We start from the raw sequence: 15,202 nt of genomic DNA, 5'->3' as shown, positions 1-15,202 counted from the left end.
ATTATATTTGAATTACTGGGAGGAAATAAAATGTTCCCGTGGCCTTCTCTGAGTCATGAGATTATGGATCATTTTTACTCTTTTATTTTTATTTTTGTGTGTTTCCAAAGTATTTTTAAATTTAAAAATGCGTATACTTTTTAGGGCTTCCCTGGTGGCGCAGTGGTTGAGAATCGTCTGCCTGCCGATGCAGGGGACACGGGTTCGTGCCCCGGTCCGGGAAGATCCCACATGCCGTGGAGCGGCTGGGCCCGTGAGCCATGGCCACTGACCCTGCGCGTCCGGAGCCTGTGCTCCGCAATGGGAGAGGCCACAACGGTGAGAGGCCCGCGTACCGCAAAAAAAAAAAAAAAAAAAAAGTATACTTTTTTGAAAACCTCAGTAGGAATCATTAAAAATCTAAACTTCCATGGCTGACTAACAAAGCATTTTCATGATTCTTCAGAGGGTGGTTCTCTCTTCTTCAATAATGTCCATCACCAGTGGGAGAAAAGCAATCTGCTCCTTGCCCTGCCTTCATTCTACTCTGCTCCACAGGACGCTCAGCCTACATACTCTTCAGCCACTAGGACCACAGCATCCAGGTCCCTTGAAAGCCACATCCACCATGCCTGTCCCACAACCAGGGCCTGACCAGTGAGTGTGCCAAAAACACCGATGAGTCATCAGGAACTCGAACAATAAACACACTCCCAGGAATGTACGAGGTAATTACACACAAGGGTAATTAAAGAGAATAACTATTAAATAAACCAAGTCAGTGGCACACAGCAGCCAAACTGCAGAAGCAGGCCTTCCTGAAGCGATTTCCTGATTTGATGGCATTCATGATGAAGTCTGTATGACTGAAAAGTTTATGATGCTTTTAACCTAGATGGGAAACAGCTGGGGAAATGCAACACACCAGGCATTGTTTGCCTAAATGGGAAGAAGGAGTGCTTTGCTCTCAGATGGCAGCCGGGGAAAGCCCAGTTTCCTTATAGCCACCCTTAGTCCTAATGCAGCAACCCTGCCCTTAAAAACTTGCTGTTGTCCTATCAAAAAGCTCCTCTAATCCATTTGTTCTCTTAAACTTACTTTTAAGGTTGACTTACCCAAGGTTCTGTGATGCCTTGAAAGGAAGAGGACACTACCCTCCCAAGTGTAACTCACTGCCAACTCATTGCCACTAATGTCTACCTGCCTCTTACATTCTAAGCCCCTGCAGAAGTGTCTATCACTTCCCCAGAGTGTGTAAAAGCACCTAGGCAGCACTGGAGCTAGGCAACAATTATTTCCATAATGGCAATGTTTTCACGGAAAAGGTTTTCATATCTGTTGAGAAGGAAAACACTGATCCCTTGCATTTCTGTAAAATCAGTCACCAGAAAAGGCAAACAAACCCAGGCCCCAGAAGCTTCAAAAAGAGCGAGTAAAAGCAAGCCCGCGAGGGCTCCCCTGGTGGCGCAGTGGTTGAGAGTCCGCCTGCCGATGCAGGGGACACGGGTTCGTGCCCCGGTCCGGGAAGATCCCACATGCTGCGGAGCGGCTGGGCCCGTGAGTCATGGCCGCTGAGCCTGCGCGTCGGGAGCCTGTGCTCCGCAACGGGATAGGCCACAACAGTGAGAGGCCCGCATACCGCAAAAAAAGAAAAAAAAAAGAAAAAAGCCCGCGAGCTGGGAGGAAGGATGTTTACCTGCGTGGGGAAGCAGGGCCATCTCCAATCCCTTGGCGAAGTGGGCGGTGGCGTCGTAGAAGTCCAGCAGCTTGACGAGCTCCAGCTCGGGCCCTGCCCTCTCCACACTGGAGCTGAGGCAGATGGGCAGAGAGGGCACCAGGGCCCCCAGGGTCTGAATCAGCAGCACAGTCACCACCTCGTAGGGGTTCCTGAAAACCTGCAGGGGAAGAGAGGTATCTGTGTTAGCACACTGGAGCAGACCTTCTAAAGAAGCAGACTCCTGGACTGCTCAAAGGAATCCTTCCAAGCCGGAAAGTGGTCTAGTCAAGAGCCCCAAGCTTTCCTCAGCACCCATGTGAACATGCTCAGAAAGCCAAGTAAACTAGCAAGACTTGCATCCTGTCCAGGACAATTGGCTACTTTCTGTCTATTGCTGGCCCCGCCCTCCGCTCACCTGCTGTGTGGCCCCGTTTCTAACAGGCCGTGGACCCTGCGGTTAGGGACCCCTGTATTAAGTACAGATTCACTTAGTCAAATGTGAAACAAGATATAAGACTGTTCTTATGCAACACTAAGGCCAAAATAAGTGTACATTTAGAAATTATAAAATCAATCAATTCACATTTTTATTAGAAAATATCTTGAAATGAAGGAAAATGGAAACCAAAACTTATGGATACAGCAAAAGCAGTGCAAAGGGGAAAATTTATAGCTGTAAATGCACACATTAAAAAAGCAGAAATATCTCAAATCAATAACCTAACTGTACACATTTAGGAATTAGAAAAAGAAGAAACTAAACCCAAAGCTAGTAGAAGAAAGGATATAATAAAGATTAGAGCAGAGGTAAATGAAATAGAGAACAGAAAATCAGTAAAGAAAATCAACAAAATCAGAAGTTAGTTCTTTTAAAAGATTAACAAAATGGCAAAACTTTTACCTAGACCAAAAAAAAAGAGATTAGATTCAAATTATTAAGATCAGGTACGAAGGTGGGGACATTTACTACCAATTTTATAGAAATAAAAGGGATTATAAGAGAATACTATGCTAACAAACTGGATAACCTAGATGAAATGGACAAAAAATTCCTACAAATATTATTTACGAAAAGTGACTTCAGAAAATCTGAATAGACCTATAACTTGTAAGGAGACTGAATCAGTAATCAAAAACCTCCCAATGAAGAAAAAACGAGAACCAGATGGCTTCACTGGTAAATTCTACCAAACATTAAAAGAATTAATACCAATCCTTCTCAAACTCTTCCCAAAAAATTGGAGAGGAGGGAGCATGTTATATTCTGAATTGTGTCTCCCCAAAATTCATATATTGAAGTCCAAATCCCCCAGTACCTCAGAATATGACTATATTTGGATGGAAGGCCTTTAAAGAGGCAATTAAGATAAAATGAGGTCATCTGGGTGGGCCCTAATCCAATCTGACCAGTGTCCTTATACAAGAGGAGATTAGGACACAGGCACACATAAAGGAAAGACACAGGGAAAAGACTGCCATCTGCAAGCCAAGGAAAGAAGCCTCAGAAGAAATCAACCCGGCCAACACCTTGACCTTGGGCTTCTAGCCTCCAGAACGAATTTCTATTCTTTAAACCACCTATTACATGGTACTTTGTTATCGCAGCCCTAGCAAATTAATATAGAACACTTCCTAATTCATTCTATGAGGGCATCATTAACCTGATACCAAAGCCAGGCAAATACTAAAAGAAAAGAACAGAAAATTATAGACCAATATCTCTTATAAATACACATACAAAAATACTCAACAAAATACTAGTAAACTGAATTTAGCAGCATATTAAAAGGATTATACACCATGACTGAGACTGATCTCCAGAAGGAATGGTTCAACATATCAAATTAGTCAATGTAATATACTATATTAACAGAATGAAGGGGGAAAAAGCTCATTAATCTCAATTAATGCAGAAAAAGCATCTGACAAAATTCAACACCCTTTCATAATTGGAAAAAAAAACACTCAATAAACTAAGAATAGAAAGGAACCTCCTCAACATGATAAAGGCCATATCAGAAAAACCCATGGCTAACATCATATTCAATGGTGAAACACTGAAAGCTTTTCCCCTAAGACCAGGAACAAGACAAGGGTGCCTGCTTTTGCCACTTTATTCAACATAATACTGGAAGTTCTAGCCAGAAGAATTGGACAAGAAAAAGTAATAAAAGGCATCTGTATTGGAAAGGAAAAAGTAACATTATCTCTTTTCACAAATGATGTAATCTTATATGTAGAAAATCCTAACAAATTGAAAAAAAAAAGTTAGCAGTAATAAACAAATTCAGCAAAGTTGGAAGATGGAAAAATCAACAAACAAAAATCACTCACATTCAAGGACTTCCCTGGTGACGCAGTGGTTAAGACTCTGCGCTCCCAATGCAGAGGGCCTGGCTTTGACCCCTGGTCAGGGAACTAGATCCCACATGCATGCTGCAACTAAGAGTTTGCATGCCACAACTAAGGAGCCCACAAGCCACAACTAAGGAGCCCACCTGCCACAACTAAAAGACCCAGTGCAACCAAATAATTTTTTTAAAATCACTTGCATTTCTATACTAGCAATTCTATTCTAACAATCTGAAAAGGAAATTAAGAAAATTATTCCATTTACAATAGCATCAAAAAGAATAAAGTATTTAGAAATAAATGTAACGAAGGAACTAAACAACTTGTACACTGAAAATGACAAAACACTGCTGAGAGAAATTAAAGAATACATACAAAAAATGGAAAGACTTCCCATGTTCATGTACTGGAAGACTTAATATTGTTAACATGATAATACTACCCAAAGCCATCTACATATTCAATGCAATCTCCATCAAAATCCCAAAGGTGTTTCCTGGAGAAACAGGAAAACCCATCCTAAAATTCATATGGAATTTGAGGGAACCCCAAATAGCAAAAACAATATTGAAAAAGAGGATCATTGGCTATCTCACACTTCCTAATTTCAAAACTTACTACAGGGCTTCCCTGGTGGCGCAGTGGTTGAGAGTCCGCCTGCCAATGCAGGGGACACGGGTTTGTGCCCTGGTCCAGGAAGATCCCACATGCTGCAGAGCGGCTAGGCCATGGCCATGGCCACTGAGCCTGCACGTCCAGAGCCTGTGCTGCACAATGGGAGAGGCCACAAGAGTGAGAGGCCCGCGTATCGCAAAAAGGAAACTTACTATAAAGCTATAATAGTCAGAACAGTGTGGTACTTGCATAAGGATAGACATATAGCCCAATGGAATAGAGAGCCCAGAAACACACATACATGGTCAAATGATTTTCAACATGAGTGCCAAAATCATTCAATGGAAAAAGGACACTCTTTTCAACAAATGGTGCTCAGAAAACTGGATACTATGTGCAAAAAAAAAAAAAAAAAGTTGGATCCTTACCTGATACCATATACAAAAATTAACTCAAAATTAATCAGACCTAAATGTTAAGAGTAAACTATAGGGCTTCCCTGGTGGCGCAGTGGTTAAGAATCCGCCTGCCAATGAAGGGGACACTGGTTCGAGCCCCAGTATGGGAAGATCCCACATGCCACGGAGCAACTAAGCCCGAGCGCCACAACTACTGGGCCTGCACTCTAGAGCCCACGACCCACAACTACTGAAGCCCATGTGCCACAACTACTGAAGCCCGCATGCCTAGAGCCCATGCTCTGCAACAAGAGAAACCACCGTGGTGAGAAGCCCGCACACTGCAACGAAAAGTAGCCCCCGCTCACTGTGCGCAGCAATGAAGACCCAAGGCAGCCAAAAATAAATTAATTATTTTTTTTTTTTTTTTGCGGTACGCGGGCCTCTCACTGTTGTGGCCTTTCCCGTTGTGGAGCACAGGCTCCGGACACGCAGGTTCAGTGGCCATGGCTCACGGGCCTAGCCGCTCCGTGGCATGTGTGATCTTCCCGGACCGGGGCACGAACCCGTGTCCCCTGCATCAGCAGGTGGACTCTCAACCATTGTGCCACCAGGGAAGCCCTAAATTAATTTTTTTTTAAAAAAAGAGTAACCTATAAAATTCTTAGGAGAAAACATACGGCAAAATCCTCATGACCTTGGATTTAGCAACAGTTGGCCCTCCATATCTACACGTTCTGCATCCACAGATTCAACCAACCTCAGATCAAAAATATTCAGGAAAAAAAAACAAACGTCCAGTAAGTTCCAAAAGGCAAAACTTGAATTTGCTGCATACCAGCAACTATTTACATAGCCTTTACATTGTATTAGGTATTATAAGTAATCTAGAGATGATTTAAAGTATACAGGAGTACATGCATAGGTTATATGCAAATACTACACCATTTTATATAAGGGACTTGAGCATCCATGGATCTTGGTATGGGGAGGGGGGTGGGTTCCTGGATCAATTCCCTGAGGATACCAAGAGATGACTATAGTTTCTTAAGTATGATACCAAAAGCATAGGCAATAAAAGAAAAAACAGATAAACTGGACTATATCAAAATTAAAAATCCCTTAAAGCACGTTACAAATAGAGTGAAAAGACAACCAATGGAATGGGAGAAAATATTTGCAAATCATGTAACTGATAAGGGATTAATATCCAGAATATATAAAGAACTCCTACAACTCAACAACATAAAACCAAACACTACAATTCAAAAATGGGCAAAAAACTGTAATAGACATTTCTCCAAAGACGATAATACAAATGGCTGATGAGCATGTGAAAAGATGTTCAACATCATTAGTCATTAGGGAAATACAAATCAAAACCTCCATGAGATACCATTTCACACACACTAGAATGGCTATTTATCAAAAAAATGGAAATTAACAAGTGCTGACAAGGATGTAGAGAAATTGGAATTCTTATATGCATTGCTGATGGGAATGTAAAATGGTGCAGCTGCTATAGAAAACAGTCTGGCAGTTTCTCAAAATGTTAAACATACGATTATGATATGATCCAGCAATTCCACTTGTAGGTATACACCCAAAAGAACTGAAAACAGGGACCCAAAGAGATATTTGTACACTTTCAGAGCAGCATTACTCACAATAGCCAAAAGGTGGAAGCAATTCAAGTGTTTATCAACAAATGAATGGATAGACAAAATGTAGTAAATACATACAACAGATTATTCAGCCATAAAAAAGTAATGAAAATTCTGATACATGCTACAACATGGATGATCCCTGAAACCATTATGCTAAGTGAAATCAGCCAAACACATAAGGACAAATATCATATGGCCCTACTTATAAGAGGTATCTAGAATAGGAAAATTTATAGACACAGTAAAGGTTAAGGTTACTAGGGGATGGAAGAGGGCGAAGTGGGGAGTTATTACTTAATCAGTACACAGTTTCTGTTTAGGGTGATGAAAAAGTTCTGGAAATAGATAGCACGATAGTTAATCAACACTGTGAATGTACTTAATGCCACTTGATTGTACACTTAAAATGGCTAAAATGGTAAATTTTATGTATATTTTACCACACATAAAAAATTAACTATCAAATCAATAAAATTCAAAATAATAGGACAGATGAAGATGTTTACTGCAGCTAAACTGCCGTTTTCATCAATAATTTGATCTGACTGCTACAGCACAGGTTTTTTTTGAGTTCAGCCTGCCTATGCTTCTCTGTGGTATGTGAGGAGAATTTTTACACTGCTTCTATCTCTACTCAAACTACAAACTACTAAGAAAACATCAAGTTGGCAACGGCATTAAACAGCACTCACTTGGCACCAGCACTTACATTATCTAAGCATTAAGTTTGTCTCTTTCTTTTTTCACCGGCCCCCAATAGAACAGGGGTACCAATGTGACTATCAACAGAAAAGCACCCACTGAAATTACATGGCAGCAGTTGGTTATAAGGTGGTCACATACATGACCCAAAATATGCTTATATTTTTTCTTAGATTATTACCAAAATAGAAAAAAAATTTTTAAATTCTCATAGAGAATTCACAAAACTTCAACAAACACCTGTTTAGTTTAATAAACATCACTGCTGGGGTCTGAGAGAAAGAAATAGAGGAAATGCAAATCTAACCCAACAAATATCGAAATGACCCATTTATATCCTGAGCAACAGCTTCTAGCCATCTACTGGATGTCACCATTAAGCTGAGCCACTCTCACTTGGAATTTAAAAGTGTCCTGAGGGCTTCCCTGGTGGCGTAGTGGTTGAGAGTCCGCCTGCCGATGCAAAGGACACGGGTTTGTGCCCCGGTCCGGGAAGATCCCACATGCCGCGGAGCGGCTAGGCCCGTGGGCCATAGCCGCTGAGCCTGCGAGTCTGGAGCCTGTGCTCCGCAATGGGAGAGGCCAGAACAGTGAGAGGCCCGCGTACCACAAAAAAAAAAAAAAAGTGTCCTGAATTGGAATTCATTATTTTCCCACTGACCTCCCCAGGTCTGTTTCTATCAACTTCCTTATTTCTGTCAGTAGCATCACCATTCAACCAGAATAAAAATCTCCCTTTTCACTTTCCTTTCTTTCAGTCCCTTTATCAGTTACCAGGTCCTAGCAACTGTTCATTTTTTAACTGGGTATCTTTTGCTACATTACCATCACCATCCTAGACCAAACATAGCTTCCTACCTGTCTTCAGTCTTTCTTCATCAATTCACCCTATTTACCACCACCAAATTCATTATTTTGAAATGTTATTTAGAATTTTTCTTACACTTTAAATGTTTAAATACTGCAAGATTCAACAATCAACATTTTGCCACAATTGCTTTATTCCTATTTCTCTCTAAGCCATTGGAAAGGTAATCACAGATATCACGACACGTCACCCCTAAATACCTCAGCGTTTATCACTTAAGAATAAGGCCATCCTCCTATATTACAACACTGCAGATAATCAAATGTAACCTTGATGTAATACTTTTACCTGCCACAGTCCCTGTTCAAATTTCCCCAATTGTTCTTTCAATGTCCTTGATAGTTTTTTTTGCCATCATGCAGAATCCAATCCAGGATCATGAAATTACATTTAGTTGTCTTTTTTTTTTTTTTGTCTCCTTTAATCTAAACAATTTCCTGACTTTTTTTCTTTCATGACACTGACATTTTTGAAGAGTCTAGGACAGTTGTTTTTTTTTTTTTGCAGTACGCAGGCCTCTCTCACTGTTGTGGCCTCTCCCATTGTGGAGCACAGGCTCTGGACACGCAGGCTCAGCAGCCATGGCTCACGGGCCCAGCCGCTCCGCGGCATGTGGGATCTTCCCGGACCGGGGCATGAACCCGTGTCCCCTGCGTCGGCAGGCAGACTCCCAACCACTGCGCCACCAGGGAAGCCCTAGGACAGTTGTTTTGAAAAATGGTCTTTGATTTGGATTTGTCTGCATGTTTCCTCATGGTAAGACTTTTTGGCAGAGAAACTACTTAGGTGATATTCTGACACCAAAAGCATTCTTAAAACAGTAACATCATCATTCACTCTATTGCTCCAGAGGCTCACTATCTTCTAGAGAAAGCCAAACTTCTGTCTAGCATTCAATGTTCCCACTCCCTCCACACAAAGCTGCACCAATACAAACCCTCCTCTGTCTCCATCCAGTGTATTCCCCCCACGATCCCCCAAACATAAGAGAACCATAGAGACCTTTACACATCACCCAGTCCAATGTCCTGATTTGACAAAAGAAACATTTTACTACAAGAAAGGATGGGACCAAAGGAGAAAATGAAAACTATTCTTATCTAGAAAGAGAAATCCTGACTCCTCTCCTTGTACTGTGAGAAAGGACTAGGCAATGAGTACCTACTTCACTCTTAGCTCCTATTTAAGTGACCTAAGGCTGGGGTGCTGGGTGGAGGGGGGTGAATTAGACTAAACGACTCTGTACCCAAGCGTTCTAATTGGTTAGTCAGCTGAAACTATGTTTATAGCTGATAGTTCCAGCTGACCAACCAACAGGTCCCCTATGCTCAAAGGTGTCCCCTTTCCTTTAAAGCGATCTGGCAAAAGGGATGCTCTGGCCATTTGCCAAACAAGAACCAAAAGTTCAAAGACTGTAAGACCAAACTTAACAACTAGGGCCATAGAATTAACCCAAACAGCACATGCAAAAACAATCTGACCTTACCCTACACTACACACAAAAAATAATTCAAGATGGGCCATAGAACTAAATGTAAAAGCTCAACAAGCTTCTATAAGAAAACACAGAAGAAGAGCTTTGCAACTTGGGGAATGGTGATGGTTTCTGAGGACAAAGAAAGCAATAACCATAAAAGAAATGATAAAATCAAGTTCATCAAAATCAACACTTCTGCTCAAGCCACAGACTGGAAGGAAATATCTACAAAATATATCTGATAAAGAACTTATACCTAGAATACGTAAAGAACTTCTATAACTCAATAACAGAAAGGCAAATTACCCAATTATTTTAAATGGGTAGAAGACCAGAACAGATACTTCACAAAGGAAGATATACAAATGGCCAATAAGCATGAGAAAAGGTGTTCAACATCCTTAGTCATCAGGGAATTGCAAATTAAAACCACAGAGAGATACTACAGCACATCCACCAGAATGGCTAAGATTAAAAAGACAACACCTAGGGACTTCCCTGGTGGTGCAGTGGTTAAGAATCTGCTTGCCAATGCAGGGGACACGGGTTCGAGCCCTGGTCTGGGAAGATCCCACATGCCACAGAGCAACTAAGCCCATGCACCACAACTACTGAGCCTGCGCTCTAGAGCCCGTGAGCCACAACTACTGAGCCTGAGTGCCACAACTACTGAAACCCATGCACCTAGAGCCCGTGCTGTGCAACAAGAGAAGCCACTGCAACGAGAAGCCCGCACACCGCAACAAAGAGTAGCCTCCGCTCACTGCAACTAGAGAAAGCCCGCACACAGCAACAAAGACCCAACGTGGCCAAAAATAAATAAATAAAATAAATTTTAAAAAAAAGAATCTGACTGCCAATGCAGGGGACATGGGTTCGAGCCCTGGTCCAGGAAGATTCCCACAGGCCGTGGAGCAACTAAGCCCGTGTGCCATGACTACCGAGCCCACGGGCTGCAACTACTGAAGCCTGCACGCCTACAGCCCGTGCTCTGCAACAAGAGAAGCCACCACAGGGAGAAGCCCATACACTGCAACGAAGAGCAGCCCCCATTCACTGCAATTAGAGAAAGCCCAAGTGCAGCAACGAAGACCCAACGCAGCCAAAAATAAATAAATAAAATAAATAAATTTACAAAAAAAAAAAAGACAACACCTGACGTGTAGCAATCAGAACTCTCACATGCTTGTGTTGTGGGAATGTAAAAAGCATACTCATTTTGAAAAAGTGCCGATTTCTTTATTTTTGGCTGCGTTGGGTCCTCGTTGCTGTGTGCGTGCTTTCTCTAGTTGCTTCGAGCAGGGGCTACTCTTTGTTGCAGTGCGCAGGCTTCTCATTGTGGTGTCTTCTCTTGTTGCGGAGCACAGGCTCTAGGCGCGCGGGCTTCAGTAGTTGCAGCACGTGGGCTCAGTAGCTGTGGCTCGCGGGCTCTAGAGCGCAGGCTCAGTAGTTGTGGCACACAGGCTTAGTTGCTCCATGGCATGTGGGACCTTCCCAGACCAGGGCTCAAACCTGTGTCCCCTGCATTGGCAGGCGGATTCCCAACCACTGCGCCACAAGGGAAGCCTCAAAAGTGCTGATTTCTTATAAATCTAAATATAGACCTACTCTATAACCCAGCAATTCCACTTCCACGTCTTTACCCAAGAGATATGAACATGTGGTGTCCACAAAAATCTTACAGAACAATGTTTAGAGCAGCTGTATTTATAATTGCACTAAACTGGAAACAGCACAAGTGTCCATCAATAAAAGACTCAATAGGGCTTCCGTGGTGGCACAGTGGTTAAGAATCCACCAGCCAATGCAGGGGACACGGGTTCGAGCCCTGGTCCGGGAAGATTCCACAAGCTATGGAGCAACTAAGCCCGAGCGCCACAACTACTGAACCTGCACTCTAGATCCCACGAGCCACAACTACTGAAGCCCGTGCTCCGCAATAAGAGAAGCCACCTCAGTGAGAAGCCCGTGTACCGCAACAAAGAGTAGCCACCGCTCGCTGCAACTAGAGAAAGCCCGCGCACAGCAACAAAGACCCAATGCAGCCAAAAATAAATTAATTAAATAAATAAAATTTTGAAAAAACCTCAATAAACAAAACTGTCATATATTCACACCATGTAAGAGTGTTCAGTAATAAAAAGGAACAAGCTACTGATACGTACAACAACATGAATAAATCTCCAAAAACATGCTGAATGAAAGAAGCCTCGCCAAAAGGACATATACCATATGATTCCATTTACATGAAATTCTAAAATGGGCTAAACTAAATTATGGTGGGAAAAATCAGAACAGTGGTTGCCTTCAGGGATGTTGGTATTAAGACTGACTGAGAAGGAACACAAGGGAACTTTCTAGTGTGACAGTCATATTCCATATCTTGGTAGGGGAATAGGTTAAACAGCATTTGTCAAAACTAATTAAATGGCATATTTAAGATCATTGCATTTTATAATTTTACCTAAAAAAAATCCCAGTAAACAAATACTGAACTCTAGTTAATAATACGTATGTTCTGAAGTGAATGATGTTTGCAACTTACTTTGAAATGAATCAAAAAATAAGATGGGTCAATGAACAGATACACATGGATAGATGGACAGATTTATGATAAAGCAAATATAGCAAAATGTTCATTGTAGAACACAGGAGGTGGGTACATGGTGTTCACTGTACAATTCTTTCAAATTTTTTATATGTTGGAAACTTTCCATATTAAAATACTGGGGAAAGGGAATTCCTTGGCGGTCCAGTGGTTAAGACTCCGTACTTCCACTGCTGGGGGCCGGGGTTCAATCCCTGGTTGGGGAACTAAGATCCCACATGCTACGTGGCATGGCCAAAATATAAAAAATAAAATAAAATACCGGGGAAAAAAAGTCTTTAGAGACACATTCACCCTGGCTCCTTTGGTTTTCTTCTGTACTCTACTGAGCTTCAGGAGATGACCGTCACCTATCATGCTCACATTCGGAAAAGAAAATGGGCCATGGGACAAAAGTGGAAATTAGCATAAACTTACGTCTTACAAAACTTGGGGTGAGGCCCAAAAAAAAGTGTGAGAAGTCGAAATCCTTTTTCCAAGATGCTGAAGGGCAATTGTACTTATAGGCATGAACTGTTTTTATCCTCAAGATATAAGCAGTAGACGAGACAAGGACACAGAAATGCATGCAGATGGACAGGATCACTGAAAACTGACGATTACATAAAAAACGGGAAACTTCTACAGGAGGTTGTTTTTTGTTTTGTTCGCTGGTTTGGGGGTGTTTTTGTTTCTTTGGGTTTTTTTGTCTGAATGAGGTTGGTTCAAGGAGAAAGAAAAGAGGATGGAGAAGAGCACTTCAACCACCTTGAATGACATGACCCTATATGAGGAATTCTCTCCAACTACAGTGGAGTCCATTCCAGCAAATTACTAACCAATATGCGAAGGGTGATTCACAACTAATTCTGAAAAAAATATAAGCCACACCATAAACAGGCCCAGTCAGTCATTACTCAGACATAACACAGCCTTTTTCCCCTTCTAAAGAGAAGATCTAGTGCACCTCCTGGCATCAAGACAAGGGACCAATGTCTCATATACTTCAAGACTAAAAATGCCTAGAGACTTTAGGAAAGTAAATGATGGAAAGTTCATGAAAGTAAATGAAATGAAGTTCTCTGTCTCACCTCTCCCCTAAGTCAGAGGGTGCCTTTAAAATTATACTGTTCCTCTAACTCTTGGCCTATTGTGAGAACAAGGGAAACTAACTTTAGGTCGGGTAAATTTTACCCAAAGTTAAGATTAAAACAGCCTTGTTCACTCAAGCACCACCTGACTGAGGCCCTCCTGCTTTTAGATCAGAAGATAATGGCCTCCAGGAATTCCACAGGGCTCCCCTGCTGAACAACAAGCAACATTGTCACATTAGATTCTATTTAAGATATAGATAAGAGCGATAAGAAGAGTTAGAACAGAGACCTAAAGATTTTCCTGCCCCTTTGGTGACGACAGCAAATGGGGAGGTTCTTCAAGCGGTGCTCTCTCTGGGTGGCCTGGGTGCTCTGCGGTCGGTGGAGCAGCCCGCTCCCAAAGCCATCACCCTCTCCCTCGGCACCACAGGCTTTGTTCTCGCTAGAACCCAAAAGAGCTGTTACCTGCATAGCCCACTGGATTTGCGTGTGCAAAGCACCGAGCAAGGCGTCATAGAGTCCAGTGAGCTGCCGGTCCAGGGGTAGGTCAGTCTGGCACAGCTCCTGCCAGGCTGCTAAAAGCTGGACCTGCAGAGGCAGAACAAAGGAGGCCTTACTGGGTCCGCCAAGACATGCTGCCTGCTGCAACTGCCCTGCCCTCCTACCAGGGCAAGCGACTGGCCACTGCCTACTCTCCCAGGCAATCGGGTACCCACGGACGACGATTCACTTCAAAAGAGGCAGGAAAAAAAAATTTACAGTCACCTGCTCTGATCATCATCCAGAACTCGAATCTGTTGCCCTCCAAGTGATCCTTTCTCCTTTTTTCTTGCCCCCAAAGCATGCCAATGTACTCAGCATGCTACCATTCTTCTGAATAGACCTCAGAGGTGGGCGTGAATATGTGTTTTAGCTTCGTGTCCTAACACCACTGCTTAAAAGACAGATGGGCACTGGACTTGAAGGAATTAACAAGTTAGCCCAGGAAGCTGTCAAGGTTTTCAGTAACCTAATTTCAACAAACCTAGAAAACAGATAAAATTCTTAAGGCTTGCTGAAGGCATAATAAACCTAATCGCCCTTAAAAGACAAAAATAGGAAAAATTAAAACTCTTCAATCTGTAAAGGAAATCTAGTTATAAATACAAGTGAGGCTGAAAACTAATGACTTTTTTCCAACTTGCAATTAAATGAATCCACAGGCTGGACCAAGAGCACCCCCTACTGGCTAATTGAAAGAAAAAGACCAGAGGGCAGGGAGGCAAATATTTTTACCTTTGAGTAGGAAACTGGGATTCAAAACTGATTCTGTAGCCCAGTTCTACAAGCATTCCACAATGGTAATCACTCACAGCTTCTCACCTTGTGACACTTGTAGTAGTATGCAAGAAGTTGGGGCATCCGGTCAATTTCAGTAAAAACCTTCACAAACACTTTGGACTGATCTAAAGAAAAACAATGGAAAACATGTACATACTGTTACCAGGTTTTCTATTGCAGCCAAGAGAAAGAATTCAGCAGGATAAATGTGGATTATACATGAGCTAGTATTCAGAAGTTCCCACCAAGACAATGAATTAACTCATGTGTGGAGATCATAAATATGAAAAACAAGTGAAGTTAAGGGTAGAACATGTGACTCAATCAGATACCACATGCCAATGTTCATTCCACAAAATGGGTTTAATTATTATTCGCAAAACAGTCCCTGAGTTTTCTCATTTCTATACCATTCAAATATATATT

At 42.1% G+C, this 15,202-nt stretch overlaps 1 protein-coding gene across 2 annotated transcripts in view; it reads right to left on the bottom strand.

Moving 5' to 3' along the window:
- Positions 1-15,202, bottom strand: part of COG7 (component of oligomeric golgi complex 7) — an 82,919-nt gene that overhangs the window by 50,201 nt on the left and 17,516 nt on the right. For both annotated transcript variants that reach the window (XM_027126657.1, XM_027126658.1), the window contains 3 exons: positions 14,819-14,901; positions 13,922-14,044; positions 1,676-1,874 (listed from right to left, as the gene is read on the bottom strand). In XM_027126657.1, coding sequence (XP_026982458.1) covers positions 1,676-1,874; positions 13,922-14,044; positions 14,819-14,901 — 405 coding nt within the window. The remainder of the gene's footprint in view (positions 1-1,675; positions 1,875-13,921; positions 14,045-14,818; positions 14,902-15,202) is intronic.

Source organism: Aethalodelphis obliquidens, unplaced genomic scaffold, assembly GCF_003676395.1.
Source record: "Aethalodelphis obliquidens isolate GAN/ISIS:26980383/991018 unplaced genomic scaffold, ASM367639v1 scaffold30, whole genome shotgun sequence".
NCBI lineage: Eukaryota > Metazoa > Chordata > Mammalia > Artiodactyla > Delphinidae > Aethalodelphis > Aethalodelphis obliquidens.
This window is presented reverse-complemented; position numbering and strand designations above follow the sequence as displayed.